At 38.9% G+C, this 17239-nt stretch overlaps 1 protein-coding gene across 1 annotated transcript in view; it reads right to left on the bottom strand.

The window, feature by feature from the left end:
- Positions 1 to 3801: 3801 nt before the first annotated feature.
- LOC121318686 (copper-transporting ATPase 1-like) overlaps positions 3802 to 17239 on the bottom strand; it is a 37438-nt gene continuing 24000 nt past the window's right edge. The window contains exons 13-23 of the mRNA XM_041255617.1: positions 15109 to 15263; positions 13460 to 13594; positions 11403 to 11597; positions 10138 to 10320; positions 8913 to 9123; positions 8409 to 8555; positions 8178 to 8320; positions 7036 to 7239; positions 6602 to 6719; positions 5674 to 5776; positions 3802 to 5189 (exon numbers count right to left, since the gene is read on the bottom strand). Of these exons, the coding sequence (XP_041111551.1) occupies positions 4931 to 5189; positions 5674 to 5776; positions 6602 to 6719; positions 7036 to 7239; positions 8178 to 8320; positions 8409 to 8555; positions 8913 to 9123; positions 10138 to 10320; positions 11403 to 11597; positions 13460 to 13594; positions 15109 to 15263 (1853 nt within the window). The 3' untranslated portion in view covers positions 3802 to 4930. The remainder of the gene's footprint in view (positions 5190 to 5673; positions 5777 to 6601; positions 6720 to 7035; positions 7240 to 8177; positions 8321 to 8408; positions 8556 to 8912; positions 9124 to 10137; positions 10321 to 11402; positions 11598 to 13459; positions 13595 to 15108; positions 15264 to 17239) is intronic.

Below are 17239 nucleotides of genomic sequence, written 5' to 3'. Positions count from 1 at the left end.
TGTACTGTGGAAGCTCCCAGTATGCACCACTGAAAGAAATTACCCTAACGAGGACACAATTACCTTACCATTGGCCTCCACCAGTGAACCATTAAAGTTGCTGTCACATTTTCAGGATAAAAACCCCACTGTTGAAGGATCATTGGGAAGGCTGTGAATCTGACGGAAAATGAAGACCAAAGAGCATTCTACAGAAGTTAGAGATAAAGTAATACAAATGCATAGATTAGGGAAAGGGTACAAAATAATATCCAAGTGTTTGGATATCCCAGTGAGCACAGTTGGATCAATAATCAGGAAGTGGAAGCTGCATCACACCACCCAGGCACTGCCAAGAAAAGGCCGTCCCTCAAAACTCAACGCTCAAACAAGAAGGAGACTTGTGAGAGAAGCCACAGAGAGGCCAACAATCACTTTGAAGGAGCTACAGAGTTCAGTGGCTGGGAGTGGAGTAATGGTGCACCAGTCAACCATATCAAGAGCTCTGCATAACACTGGCCTGTATGGGAGGGTGGCAAGAAAGAAGCCGTTACTCAAAAAGTACCATCTGAAAGCACGTCTGGAGTTTGCCAGAAAGAATGAGAGTGACCCAGCTGCGGTGTGGGAAAAGGTTTTGTGGTCAGATGAGACCAAGATAGAGCTTTTTGGCCAAAACTCAAAGCGTTATGTGTGGTGCAAACCTAACACTGCCCATGCCTCAAGACACACCATCCCTACAGTGAAGTATGGTGGTGGCAGCATCATGCTGTGGGGATGCTTCTCATCAGCAGGGACTGGGCATCTTGTTACAATTGAAGGAAGAATGGATGGAGCAAAATACAGGAAAATACTGCAAGAGGATCTGCTTCAGTCCGCTAAAAAACTGAAGCTTGGGAGGAAATTCACCTTTCAGCAGGACAATGATCCCAAGCACAAGGCCAAAGCAACATTGGAATGGCTCAAGAACAAAAATGTCCTACAGTGGCCCAGTCAAAGTCCTGATCTCAATCCCATTGAGAATCTGCGGCACTATTTGAAAATTGCGGTCCACAAGCGTCGTCCAACCAACCTGGAGCAAATCTGCCAAGAAGAATGGGCCAAAATCACTCCGACACTGTGTGCAAAGCTGGTACACTTACCCCCAAAAACTTAAAGCTGTTATTGCAGCGAAAGGTGACTCTACCAAATATTAATGTGTGGGGGTCGAATACTAATGCAAGCAAGATATTTCAGTTTATTTTTCTTAAAAATATTTCCCAACATAAAACCAATGTCACCTTACAATAATTGATTTTGAGTTTAAGTGTTTTAAAATAAACTATCGAACAGAATGAAAGTTCAGTGTACCATTTGTAATTCAGTAATATGAGAGATTTGGTCAGGGGTCTGAATACTTTTGCAAGCCACTGTATATATTTCAAAAATACTGCATATTCTAGAATCTCTCCTATTTCATACAGACCAAAAATATATTGTAACTATATCTACAATACAGATTTAAAATCAAACACATTTGCAATACATTCCATAAATATATATTGGATAGTAAGCTTAAAATAGAAATATGTTCTGTATACAGAACATTATAAACAACTGTGTCATCGCAAACTGATAATACACTGTTCTCATTGATACAGGTTAGCAGCAGCATACAGGTCCAGCTTTAGCTGATCACTGGAACAGAACAGCCAAAAAACCAGGAGGCTCTTTTGATTGCATGTGAAGTACGATAATAATATAAATGAATCTGCGCGACTCACAGAATGCATGCCAATTCGTCACTGTGTACTGTAGGCTGGCATACAGTTAATCCCTGATGCTGTGTCATCAGCAGTGGCAGATCCTTAGCCAAGCTTCCTGCATTCATTTGGGTTTCAGTAATCTTTTATCTGCACTTGTGACTCAGCACATCCCAATTACATGAGCAAATTAACCTAGTGAGTCAGGAGTTTACGGTTCCAATCCCAGCTCATGAACATTCATAAACTTTAAGTCTGTTTGCGTGGTGCTCCATTTGACATGTGACTGTGCAGTCTACATTATACCATGGACTTCAGCTGCAGGTGCACAGGTTTGCTCCCTCTTTGGGTGTTCCATAGCCACCGTGTCACTCTGAAACGACCTGCAGCAGAAGGTGATTATTGGTGTAATCTGCAGGCTACGCCATAACCCAGGGAAGCAAAACTAAAATGTAAATCAAAGTTATCTTTTTTGGTGTCTCTAATACAGTACTTCAAAATATTTAACATCAAACATCTGAAGGTGACATTTTGAACAGGAAATTAAAAGAATATTAAACAAGGCGTTTGGAAGAAGGCACATTATATACTTTATTTAAGTGCAATACAGTACATTTAAAATATATATGGACTGACGTGAACAGAGATGCAAACCAATGTATTTACAGAACAGTACATTCGGTTACTGTAAAAGCATGCCATCACTTTTCTCTTGTTTCATACAAAAAGCACAAGTGAGAAAACACAAATCACTCTGTTTTTAAACAACCTACAAACATATTGAGAAACAGGTTTTTAATGGAACCTTATTCCTTGAGATTATATAAAAAAAAGATGTTTATTGTATATCATTTTGAACCCCAAGCAGTTTTAAAAGATTTTTGGGGAAAAAAAAAAAAATCAAATAAAAGTGGTGACAGTGGTGATGAAGTGATTGTCTGCGCTTGTTCTTCATCACATGTTTAAAGCATGTGTCTGTTTTGCGATCGTTATAAAATGCCATACTATTATTCTACCTCTATTTTGGGATTTAGCCTCATTTAAGGAACATTTAGTGGAAACAGTTCACAGATCAACTAAATACCATCAATGAAACGAGAAGCCTGTCTACTTTAATGGCCTAACAATTGCACATTAAAATGATATTTATATTATTATTTTAACCCCTTTATTAGAATGCCAAATTATACTAACTAATTATGTTCTCTAACCACAGAAATTCCCAAGAGAAGCTCAGGATAAATTAAGTATACAGGACCACCTCTGATACCACCGACAACCCAGCTAGTGACGACCTCTGGAGGACAAAGGCCAGCCCTGCTGGTGTCCGCTTGAGCTCTCCGTGAGCCTGCGCAGCATGATCAGGAGAAACAGCCCCTGTCAGTTTTGCCTCCCTAACCCATAGGAGCACCAGAGCCAATCCTGTGGAATCAAAAGTCCGGTGATTTTGCACAGCCAGGACGTGAACCTGCGCTCCCCTGACTGCATTACTCACACTGCTGCCCTTTAACCGGGTAAGCCACTCAGGGTCCGTCAATGTGACCACCCTTTAACTCTTTATATTAACCCTGCTGGTGTTTACACCTGCGAGAGATCCATTTACTGACCTACTTATTATCTTCACTCAACACAATAAAATACAGAGAAAGAGGTCAGTTATAGAACAACACTGATCTATATAATAAGAAGCTTTTGCAGTATCTGAAACTGACATATAGTCATGCAAAATAATTTTAACTTTGCAGTAAATATTGGCTCGAGGCTGCATATGTCTAATAATCTGTGTTGCTCCTCACAGTAACAAGAACAAATAAAATAACCCCAGCAAGCAAGCAGACAGTTCTGTTCTTCATATATGTCATTCAAGAAATATTCTAGAGTTTTGTATTTTCCACTGAGCATTTTAAAGGGCATTTTGACGTTACATAAGCCCAGATGTTTGCAATCTTAATTATAATTTTCCTATCAGTATCTTGGCGCTGCGTTATCTACAGAACATTGGAACAACACATATAAACAGAAGGGTCTCTAGATCTTATGCATGTAATATAATATATATATATATATATATATATATATATATATATATATATATATATATATATATATATATATATATATGGATGCTTTTTTTGTATGTTAAGGTGCAGTGACTGTTATGATAGCGCTTACATGTTCAGGACCTGAAAGAATGAAGGAGAAGGATTCTGAATATCAGGAGGATTCCGGTACATTATAAGGAACACTTTAATGATCAATATGACTTCCAGGCTGCTCCAGGGACTGATCCAATTCCTAGTGATGTTTACTTATATTTTTCAATAAATATCAACAATATGTATTGATTGGGCACTTCTTAAACTCAGAAAAAATTAGAATAAATAGTTGTTAAACCCCCAGAATAAAAAAAAGTTTTGAACAGCAAAAATGAAAAAGTATGGAAAAAAAATCTATTACCACTTCGTAATTACTCACTTCCATTAATTTCCAACAGCATCATAAGTACACTGCCACCTTATGGCCAAAAAACATGAAAGATTTTGCTTGAGCTACGAAAGCAAGGCGCTAAATATATCCATAAACAAAATGAATTTTACCAATAACATCTACACTGATCACCAGCATGTTTAATACTGAACTAAGACTGATAACTTATAAACATCTTTTTTTTCTATTAAAATCACTTAAATAGCTGAAATGCTTCAAATTAGAAAGCACCAATATGAAATACCCATTACAGATTTAGCTTTGTGCCAATTGAAGATCTTCTGGGTTCAGTGCGCTAGGACCAAACCCTCTGCATTGATCACCGTATTGTGCAATTAGTCCATACGTGCATATGATGTGTCTTCAGATACCCTGCAAATTAAATTCCACTCTTCCATATCCTACTGGAAATCTCCAAACACCAGTTGTAACAATGGTGCAATGTTTCCATGACCAGGACTGGAATTTGCAATGACCTAATCAAACTGGATGCAGCAAGAGTTCAACTGTCATTGCACAGGCTGGGAAGAAAGGGGTTAACATTCTTAAAAAAATACATGCCTTACTAAAAGAATCGCTGAAATATCATATTGTTCCTGTATCAGGATTTGAAACTGATCGAGAAGCCCATGTAATGCAGCAGCATGTTTCTACATCAGTTTTACAGCCGACGAGGTGACTGGGAGCGGGAGGAGCTGGTGTGAATGCAGGAAGGTATTCAGGACTCAGACAGTCTCCTCTCCCACCAGGAGAGAGTGCTTGTCTGGCTCTGTCAGAGCCATGCTGTTCAGGGATCGCTTGTCTGACCTCAGGGAGTTAATGGAGGCTCTGCTGTAGTTGATGATCCTGTCCAGCAGGCTGAGTTTTGGAGACTGGCGCCTCGTGTCGTCGATTCCAATGTGGACGCTGATGTCAGAAAGGCTCTTCTGTCTGAACTGGCCTCGGGCTCGTGCTTCCAACTTCTCAGCACTTGGTTTAGTGTAACTAAGAGAGAAAGAAAAAGGGGTTCAAAAGACACCCTTTTCAAATCAACCACACCATGGAGATTTGTTTTTAGCTGTAGTGAGATACATATTCTATGTCAACTACTTCTCTGGATTACAACAGAGGCTCCTGATTCACTTGCTAAAACTAGCAAGAAACAACTATGCCGAATATCTTAATTAAATTATCAGTTTGAGTCGTTTCTTACTAATTATATAAAACAGTTTATTCACACATATCATGGGTCAGAAACTACCCTGGGAGTACATTTCTCAACTTTTATTCAAAAGCGTTCGTCAGAAGAAACATTCTCTGATCATGAAAACCAGGAATAGGTTATAAATTTGACGTGATGTGAACAGCACAGGGTACAGCAAAGGCAATGCTATGAGTCTCCTCTCTGGTGCTGTGTGACATGTTCTGCTCATTTTCTAATGATAGAATTGCATTAACCTTTAACAGAACCCTTGTTCACAGTACTTACAGTTTGAGTAATAATGAAGACAGCACCACTGAAACAGAGGATGCAGCCATTGCAGCAGATGCCATCCAGGGCTGCAACACCAGGCCAATGGGGAGAAACACCCCTAGGGGAACAGCACACATCAGACACAGGCTGTAGACTTGTCTGCTTCTTGCTTTAAACACACATGTAATGCTCATGGAAGAAGAGGGACAACGGCACTGCCTACAGCTATGGTCAAAAGTTTTGCATCTCCAAGGATTGTAGGATTAAGACATAATTAAAAAAAATACATATCTGAACATAATTTAGATCTTTTATTTAACATCATGTAATCAAAGAAACTACAAAATGGTATCACAGAAGTCAACCGGAAGCCATAATAGTAGTACAGTATTTTAATGTTAGATTTTGAAATGTCACGTTTTTCAATTTTTGTCATTTCTTCGTTAAGTACAGTATATGCAAAATTACAAAGGGGTATGCAATTCAATATGTTAACGTAACATTATTCAGCAGGTTTAATTTGACTTTACAAAGCAAAATTTGTTCATTCTATAGAGTGATGCAAAACTTTTGGTCAGAGCTGTAGTGTGGAATAATGCCCATTTGGAACAAGGCTGACCAGATCTTCATCCAGACTGCAAAACTAAAGGAAATGAAGGGCTAGTCAATCACTTTCCAGTTCATTGTTCTAATTATTATTTTACACTGATACATGTGTTGTGCTGTGCTGTTATTGAAGTGATATATAAACAAAAGGTGGTGTGGTCATTCGCTTTCATTTAGTATATTACATTTAAAGAAAAAATAAACACATAATTAAATAAATAAATAAATAAATACCACTGAATTACCGGTGATCATAAATGCTTTAATAAATACAGAACTATATTTTCAATTTAGTGTTAAAGCAACAGAGAGAAAAAGCACACTGAGCATTGCTTACCAGCTGCTACAGGAATCCCGACAATGTTATAAATTAAAGCAAAAACAAAATTAATCCGAATCCTTCTCACAGTCTTCTTAGATAAGTCAATGCTCCCAACCACATCCAACAGATCATTCTGGAAGAAAAAACACCACCACTTGAACTGCAGTTTATATTTGATACCAACTGATACATGAGTCAGTAACAAGCATGTACCTTCCAAGGCTGTGAACACAACATGACAGTATAAAGAAAACACAGCTCCCCATGAACAACATCCCCAGTATGGAAATGGAAAATGCAGGTGTGGCATTTAATATGAATATTAATATCAAGTTTCAACACAACTGGAGAAGTGGTTCTCCACTACATCCCCACTGCTGGATACCCACAAAATATTGACATCTTCTTTCAACACACGATGGCTGGTTTTACAGTACAATAGCACTTACTCTGATTAACACAACGCCTGCCGCTTCAATGGCCACGTCGGTCCCTGTGCCAATGGCAATTCCCACGTCTGCCATGGCGAGAGCTGGCGAGTCGTTGACCCCGTCCCCAACCATCGCCACGTGCTTCCCCTCCTTCTGGAGCTGCTCCACCTTTGCCACCTTGTGGGAGGGGAGGACCTCTGCAAACACTTTTGTGATGCCAACCTGCAAAACAAGTCAAACAGTAAGAGATGACCGAGAAAAGATACTACTTTAAGGCATGGTCTTGACTACTGTTTGCCCCATAATGCCATTCAACAGCACTTTCATTCTCATTATACAGCGGAACACAAATTGCATGGTGTGACAGAAATATAATGAATCTTGGTTGCAAATCTCTCTCCCGACCTGTGAGGGTTCAAAGCAGCGAAGGTATGGTCCTTTGGACAGGCTGGCCCGACAGTTCATTTCCAGGGCTGGGAAGTCGGTCAGCCTGGAAGATGGCAAACTCTAGGCGGCTAACATGTTCCGGAGCTGTCGCTAAGGGCCAGCAGTAAAACCCGGAACAGCACTTCACTATTTGTCACTCTATAAACTGTATCACCCACCACGAGCACTACAGCACGCACCCAGGACTGGTGGCCGCATTTCTATATTGTGGGAGAGATACCGGTGTTTACTATTTAGGGCTGCAAATCCCTGTTACTGTCCTCCGTGTTTTACACATCGCTGTGTAATACTGGAGTTTAAAAACAATATTACCAGGATTACAAACAATAAAATACACTTTTCCACACCAGATTACAATTTTTTGTCTGTTTTATTCGTGCACTGCATCACCTCTGCACCTGTAAATAAACAGCAGCCACTTTGCCACATGTGGTCTCATAAGTATGGCTCCAGACTACAGCGTTATAAAGAGGAGCACTGTACATAGCATATGAAGATGTTGGCTTTTGAGGCTGGATTGTAAACACAATATGCTACAGGGGTGGCGTAATGCTGTATGTGATACATCAATGGGTATTATAGTGTTAACTTCAACACAAAGATCTGATGCAGACTGATTCCAGTTACAGAAGCTCAACACAGTTTTTTTTTTATTATTTCAGTTGGTTTGATGAGGTAGTTAGTAAAAACCCAGCCCAGGAATCAAAACCTACCTGTGCGGCTATGGCTCTGGCAGTTTTACTGTTGTCACCGGTCATCAAAATCACCTCCAGCCCCATGGATTTCAAAGTGTAGACAGCAAGCGCCGCTTCAGGTTTTACTGTGTCTGCGATCGCGATCATTGCACACAGGAGGCCTACGAAACAAAAAGTTATCTGCTGAATTGAAGTCGAATCCCAAGTAATCTCAGACGATCTTGTTCTTGAGATTGAGTGTGTCCTTACCATCAATGGCTACGAGGATAGCAGTGCGCCCTTTGCGCTCGTGCTCAATCATGGCACCGTCAACGTCACTTTTAATTTCGAGACAGTTTCTTTTCATCCACTCGCGGTTTCCTATCAGCACTGTGTAGGTCTGAGATATTACAGAGGCTAGGCAGGAGAAAGCATAACATAACAATCTTTACGAAAAAGAGGACATTCAGCCCATCTAAGCTCATCTAGTTCCTAGTAACTGATTGATCTCAGTACTTTGTCAAGTTGGGCCTTAAAGGATCACAGTGTTTCTGCCTCAACAAGATGACTAGGTAGCCTATTGACATCTACAGGAGGCTAGGAGTGGAAGGCAGTTATTGTGTTTACTATGTAGCAAGATGGGCAGATCAGCACATAATGAAGACACCAAACAAAGTTCATCTTTGTGAATAGGATCAATAGAATATCATATTACACTTAAAAAGATAATCCCAGTATGCAATGGTACTGTAAACAGTCTTCCTGTTTACTCACTTGAAGGCTCAGGCTCAATAATCAAAGGGTGTGCGTGGTCGGCTGTCCTGTTCTCAATCTGGACTAACACAGCATCTCTGGAGTTCCTCTCCTCAGACTCGTTTTCTCTGTTGTGCAGCAGGGACTCTGTGTTGCTGACCTTGCAGCTGACTCCACAGCCAGGGACCGTCTGAAAGTCTGTGCAGGATCCCAGCGACTCAGTGCCCAGCACCTTGAGAGACAAGCACAATGAGAACAGAGAATAGAACGCAGTCCGCCTGATTAGAAGCCCGTCACTGAGGATCTTTATCATCAAGACGGACATTTATTGGTAACACTTTAGTTTAGGTATCCATTATAACTGATTATAAACATGCTATAAACATTGTATTAACGATACTATAAACAATTCTAGAATATGATTAGAATATTCAGTTATAACAGATAGTCTGTCTTTTCAGGTCTGTCTGTCTCACCAATTGTATGGTGCTACTTTGCTTTTGCAATAGTTATACACCTTTGCCATTGATTTGTTTGTTTTTTGCTACTGTTTATAATCACTGAAAGGATACCAAACCAAAGTGTTACCCAGTAATTATACCACTAACGTGTGAATGATACAATTTACTGCAACGACCACAGCAATAAAAGGAAGAAAAGAAAATGCTTGTGAATTGCTATGCTGTGTCCACGGATTAGGTATAATGTACTTTTTGACTTACTGGGTTTACAGTAAATGTCCCAGTCAGGCACCATAGGGAAATGCCTCGTTGTTTATTTTCATTTCACAACGAACTGTGCATGATGGCTGATAAACTCCTTGCTGCTGTGTGTGTATTCATAACAGTACATATAATACTAGTACAGACGTCACCCTGTGCACAGAACATACAGCACACACAACCTGTGTTACCAGCAGTAGTAGTCAAGAGTACAATGTTTATTTATTTATTTGGGCAATTTATAATACCAGTAAGTTGGCGATGGCTACGACGACATTTCCATTTGTGCTATTCCTGCTCATGGGCCAATACTGGGTTGACTGTATCAGGGATGGTAATAAGACTCCTAGTGTATGGCAGTATCCCTCATTCCAGGTTTTAATGTGAGCCTGATCAGCCATACTGTATAGGTAACATGCTTGGGTGTGTCTTAAACTCTTAGCAAGTCTAGGAACTGATCAAACTGCTCTGCAATGGAAGTGCTGTTTCCATCCCTGCTGTATCTGTTTGAAACGTGCACTCACCTGTTTGCAGTACTTGGTGACTGCTGCTCCCAGAGGATGCTCGCTGTTGTTCTCCGCTGTCCCCACGATCACCAGGAGTTTGTCACGTGGCATTTGGTTACTCTCCACCAGGAGCTTGGCTTGGATCACTTTGGGTGTGCCATGGGTCACTGTTCCTGTTTTATCAAACACCACCGTGTTTATCTGCAGGATCGTTTCCAATCAAAGAATAGAATGAGGCAGTGAATGAATGAACAGTTTATTAACAGCGACATTATTGCAATGCTATAGCTACAGGAATACAATATGCTTGTTCCGTTTAGCATTTATGTTTTCATGTTGGTTTGCACCTTTTATACCTCCAGTTGTAATAGGTTTATATCTTTGCATCAGCTCAGCTGTACCCCAGATATGACACCAACCTCACCTTTTGAGTGGAGCTGAAGGGGAATCACATGTCTGATCTCAAATAAAATCAACTGTTATTATACTTGTACTCTGGCTAATTTACTGCGCTTTTCACCAAACAAGATATGGGAGCATCTGGATTACTGAATTGCAACAATAAAAATTGGAATATGATAAAACAGCCTGCCGATAAACAACTGATCATGAAAATATAAAACTATGTATTTTTTACTCCAAAAATATGATCAACAATAAAAATCAACAGGATATAAACCATAACCATAATATAGAGGAAAACCTTTTTCATGATTTCTCCAGCAAGAGGTGCTGTTTACCATCAGAATGAAAACAGATTATTATATTCCAATGCCCATAAAAAAGGTTCTAACTTTACAATCCATTAAAATAAAGTATGTTTCTCTAAACGTGTGTTGCTTTCGCTTTTATTTTCAGATAATATACAAGAACTTTCTAATCTTTTTTTAAATCTGAAGTAGGAACCTCTTTCAATAAACAGCCAAACCTTGCTTAAAATACATTACAATTAAAAAATATTATTTTTTCCCAGTTTTGTAACTTTAACAGGGGCTTTTCTCATTTAAAAAAAAAAATAGACTAACTTACACTTTGGAATAAAAAGCTTTGAAAGCCATCCCTTCTATTATCTTTCACAGGGGAAATGACTCCTCAAGATACAGTAAACTCTTTCATTGTAACCAGTTTCATCTGAAGACCACACCAATAACAGCATTACATTATCAGTAAGTTCCTTGCCCTGTAACAGCACCAACCCTCCATCAGGTCTGGGCAATCCCATCCAGTCCTCATGGAAGTGGTAACAGAAGAGGTTGATTCAGCGAGTTCCCTGGGGCGCTTACCTTGTGTGCCATCTCCAGAGGCTCCCCTCCCTTGATGAGGATGCCGTTCTGAGCTCCCACCCCCGTGCCCACCATCACAGCGGTGGGGGTAGCCAGCCCCAGGGAGCAGGGGCAGGCGATGCACAGCACTGTGATGGAGGCTTGGAAGGCAAAGCGGATCACCACCTCCGTGCGGGAGATGCTCTTGTTATAACCCTGAGCAAAATACAAGCAGGTCAAATCTCACAGTGCCACCTTAATCATGCTATATAATGAGCTGGCTTCACAGACCCCGATTATCACCATTTTTGGAATACTGTATCCAAAAGTAACATTAGGTAGTTCAAGATTACTGCTACCATGATTTGTGCAGGACTACAGAAATCCCTCCACCTTATTGCAGACAGCACATGCTTCCAGCTGCTTTAGAAATTAATTTAATTAATTGCTGCTAAGTTTTAATTGCATATTTAATTGATACAATTATTGCATCCTTGTCATTCAAGTTTGTTTTCTTACCGATGCTATTATTATTATTATTATTATTATTATTATTTAAAGTTCTTCTTCTTATTACCTATGAAGGTCTTATATGATCTTGGACCTTCTTATTTTCAAGATCTGCTGACCCCATATGTCCCTGGTCCGCTGTGAGATTGGAAAACTCTCTCAGAGCCAGGGCATTTAGTTATAATGCCTCTTGTATTTGGGACTTGCGCCTGATTCATATCAGGAATGCTAGGACAATTTAATGTTTTAAATCCTGTTTGAAAATGTATTTGTTTGGGTCTGTTTATTTGTAGCTGGATTATATATTAGACACAGACTATCTTATATTTCTTTTGTAAAGCACCCAGGAATGCTAGCACGAAGACCGTTATATGAAATGAAGTTTGTATTGTATTGTTAGTATTCTCATCATCATCATCATCATCATCATCATCCAAAAAACAACCCAGCGTAAAAAAAACCTGTTGTCCTATTTCTGGATTAATAGTGTTGCCCCTTCTTTATAGTTTTATATTTATTTACACACAATTATACAGAAACATTCCAGCATTTGCTGTTAAATTGTTTAAACCAACTGCTAAATGACAATGGAATCAGTTTATTACTCACCTTTATATATTTTAAATTACACTGTATACTTTCTTAAAATAAAATAAAAAAGGATTCTCTTTTATCAATAACTTAAGATTGCAGCGATCCTGAATTTCTACAAGTGAAACTGACAGGTTTCATTTGTTGTGTTGTTGCTAGACAGTGTATTTTGAGAAGTGACAGCGTGTTGAGCACGCACGTGCTGCTTCAGATTAGATTAGCTTATATTTGTGATACTGAAACTCAGTTTGACAGTAGATACGTCATAGAGGTTTTTTAAATAAACTTCCCATTCACAAGTCTTCACTTTAAGTACTTTGCTAAATAATGCAGTTCTGTGACTAACTTTCTATGCAAACGGCAACTGCACTCTTTGCATTGCATGTGCTTGAGTATATTAAAATGGTGTGCACCAGTTATGGTGTGCTAAGAGGGTCAAGACAGAGGATCACAGAAGCTAACTGCAATTAATTGACAGCTCTAATATATATATATATATATATATATATATATATATATATATATATATAACTTAAATAATGACTTTATCACTGTCGTACTCACCTCTATAATGACTGTCTAAAATGAAGCAGTTTTAGGTTATTCTTCTGGAATACTAGACATAATTTAGAGCTGCATTGAAAACTTTAAATCTATTTTTAAAAATAAGTTAGACCTCCTCTGAGACAGTTAAGGCAGTAATAACTGTGGAATGGTCACGTATCTCTCCAGAACAATTTACACTTGGCAGACTCGTCACTTTGAATCAGTGCTGTCCTAGATACTGATGGGGGTCTATTTCTAGGATCTGAACAGTTTTGATCAGTAAAAAAAAAACACCATGATGTTATTTGACTAATATAGTGTCCCACAACAGGGCATGCTGTACGGCTCCTGTCAGACAGAAACAGAGTTGTAATTCTATAGTGGGGAATAGCATTTCCCATAAGCGAGAATGGGAGAGCAGCACAACTTACTTGGAAATATTTCTCCACTAGTTCAAAGTCCACAAATCCAATCACGACCCAAGCAATAAATGTAATGACTGAAACCCCAACAATGAAGGGGACAAAATATCCACTGAGCTTGTCTGCAAACTGTTGGATTGGAGCCTGGGGGAGAGGAAGATTAAGAGGGTTATATAATTATAGACATAAAGTACTGTATAAATCATGAGATTAACATTGTACCATTTACCAATCCCAGAGGCATGGGCATTCAATTAAAATAGATCTTATTCCTGTACAGCCACAATATATACAATGAGAATGAAAAACAATCTGTGTACTTAAGGTAAGGTTAATGTCAAACTGTGACATGCTGAACCTTTAAGAAGCAGACTTGGTAATAAAGGATAATTTTGTAAACTCTGAAGATGACAAAGCTTTATTTAACACCGTTCCAAGCAGGTTATCACTCACATTTATTATTATTATTATTATTAGTTTATTTAGCAGGCGCCTTTATCCACTCACCTACTACAACAAATGCTCACCCGCAACATGGAGCACAAGGAGGTTAAGTGACTTGCTCAGGGTCACACAGTGAGTCAGTGGCTGAGCCTGGATTTGAACTGGGGACCTCCTGGTTACAAGCCTGTTTCCTTAACCACTGGACCACACAGCTTCCTGTGACTTTGGTTGTGCTCCATGATACATCAACAGTCACTTGCACAGTTTGCATTCAGATATATTCTTTTTGGTCATCTAGGCATTTAACAAAAAAATCCCAAACAGCAGAGGGGTTTTGAGACATTTCTTTCAAAAAGCTTACGCTATAACAGCGCTTTGCTTTCGAGGTAGCGAATGAAGAAATTAAAGGTTTGCCTCTGGATAACATGAGCTGGAAGGGGGAAGAGTGGACGGTGCTCGGTTTTTTAAATTAAAATTATTAACGTTAGCGTATATTTTGTGTTTCAAACACATTCTACCATGTACTACCTTGTACACTAGGTATTCAGTACATATTTTACTGAAGCATTGCAACTGCTATAGATACCCCCAGTGCCTTATAGTATACCCTGCTCCATACATAGCAACAGCGCCATGTAGAGCTGCTACATATAACGATTATAACTTTTGTTTAAGTAATATTCATTATACAAATCGAAAGATCCAATTTTTGCATGAGTGACATTGAATGTGTGATTTATTAGTATTCACACATTGTCAAACCAGAAAAAAAAAAAAAAAAACAGTGTGTGAATGAACCTGACAACCTTCAAAGGTTTAAAACTACCTTTGAATTCCTGGCTAGCGAATAAATCTTCAAACACAGCCCTAGTTAGTTTAGTTTGACCATTTTTGCTTTACAACGTTCTTATTATTATCAGATAAAAACATGTTTGTTCACACTATGCAAGCCTTTGCTGAAAATGTAAGCTCTGTATTATCAGTATTTGTATTCTCAGTAAAACAATAGCACTATTTAGTTAATAGGTAGATCCAGTATATGCACAAACCCATGAATAATATTTGTTCTTTATCTTATAATTCTTGTCATATTTGTTGCCTGATTCCTGTAACTGCTATTGGCTCTAAAAACACGATAGAATGTGCTGTTGCCTAAGTCAACAGTTGAATTTAAACAATACAAAATTAAAATTAAAAATAAAACCATAAGTGACCTTTGAGGTCTGCGCCTCCTCCACGAGTTTGACGATCTGAGACAGGGTGGTGTCGGCTCCCACATGTGTAGCGGTGACGAGCAGCGAGCCATGCTGGTTGATGGAGCCCGCAATGACAGAGCTCCCTGGCTTCTTGGTGACAGGCATGGCCTCCCCTGGAACGAGAGGAATGGAATGAGGTTGGGCGTGGGGAGTGAGGAGTTGCCTCTCCTTCTTTCTTTATGAACGCACACACACACACACATAAATGTACATATTTTACTTATATTGCTTGTAAAATTGTGATTACATTCTTAGGTGCATGTTATTGAAAGTATCTGCGACACGAAAATTACACGAGAGACACACAGCTGTGGATTTAGCAGAAACGATCATTCAGATAAACACATAGTTTGAAGTGGCTACAAAAGTAACAGCTTGTGTTTAAGACAAAGCAGCCAAGGTGTGCAGAGCAATGTCTTTGCTTTCTGCAAGCGAGCATGCTGTGTTACTTTTTAGTAGTTGGCAAGAGTAAGCTGTGCAGGGCACAATATAAATCTCTGCATTCAGAAAAGCTTGGAGGATGTACAGCAAGGATACAGGTTGCACATTTTAAAAAGAGTGAGATGGCAAAAGTGCTTTAAATAGAAAACAAACAGACACATACAAACAAGGTGGAACAAAGAGAGCACAGACTTTGTTACGTTGGATTTGTAAATAGTTATTCTTGTGTTCCCCTTTGGGGAGTTTTTTTTTTCTTCTCTAATCCAGTTGCTGTCAAGACATCTTAAGGTAAAACAATAATATTTGTATAAATTTATAATATTTTTGTGGGGATCCACGCCGACAGTGTGACTATACATAAATAATTAGAAATGTGTAGTTTTAACCAGAGAAACTTTTACATTTCATGATCAGATTTCATCAAAATACACCACCCACTCAATACATCATGGGTGTCGAGGTCCAAAATAAATTCGCTATATATCAAGGGCTGCAATTTACCGAGAGACCCATAGAAAAACAAATAGGCTAACAAATAAATACTGTACAACCACTCCCTCGTGTTATCGGGTGTGTCAGGGTCCAGTATAAATCGTCTATGCAACCTGCTTTTTCTCATTTTTTGTATAAAAAGCAGCTCACCATTTTAATATGTACAGTGGAAGGTAACTGCTTCTCATCGACTTCAGTCTCCAATTAATTTCATGAGTCTTTCTGTCCTTTCAAATGCACAAACCTGCTGCATTGAAAGAATCAATTCCTAACAACATAGGAGGCTTGTTGCTAGGGTGCTGGCGTCACTGCCTTGTGGCTTTTGCTAGCGCCACACGTGAGCACCTCGTTGGCTAAAATAAAAAACACTTCAGCAAGTAGATATTTAATTTGCTTTGTGTTATTGTGAAATACGTGTGTATATGATAACAGTACAATAGTAATGCTTTGTTTTTAATTGTTTTGTATATTGTTGTTTGTGACGTGCAGTATGAAATAAAACGAACAGTAATTGTAAATGCTTATGTATATTGCAGCTAAGGCATAAGCATTTAAAGACAGTAAAAATGGGGCGCCAACTCCAAGATTGATCCGAATCCACAGTATAGCAAGAGGCGATATAACGAGGGGTGGGTGTATATGTACTTGTTATTTACACATTTCTTTTGCGTTCTGAAAAAACGATGCATAGGGTCTTTATGAAAACGATGCCTCGATAGTAAAAAAAAAAAAAAAAAAAAAAAAACAATATCATCCCAGCCCTAGTAGATATAGGTCAGTGTGATCCCCTTTAACAGCCAGTTACAAGTATTACTAACTGTTATAAACAATACAGTGGTCGTAACGGATTGCATTGGCCACTGAATATCACTGGAGGGTGGGCACCACTGAAACAGTTCAACTCGTAACGCTGATTAAGGCATTAGTCAAAACATCTACAAAGGGGGAATAACAAAACAGAAACACTTCTCATCACCCAACATCCATTAAGAAAAAAAGAAAGACTTTTACTTTTAGAACAATATTAACAGCTTCATGAGATCAATCAGCTACTAGGAACCAGACAAGCTTACATGGGCCGAATTGCCTCCTCTCATGTGTCAATTTTCTCATTTCCTAATGCAAGTTTTTTTTTTTTTTTTAAATAAATTACCAG

The sequence above is a fragment of the Polyodon spathula genome, chromosome 7 (genome assembly GCF_017654505.1).
Source record: "Polyodon spathula isolate WHYD16114869_AA chromosome 7, ASM1765450v1, whole genome shotgun sequence".
Classification (NCBI taxonomy): Eukaryota; Metazoa; Chordata; class Actinopteri; order Acipenseriformes; family Polyodontidae; genus Polyodon; species Polyodon spathula.
The sequence above is the reverse complement of the archived record's forward strand: the minus strand, read 5'-3'. Positions and strand labels throughout refer to the sequence as shown.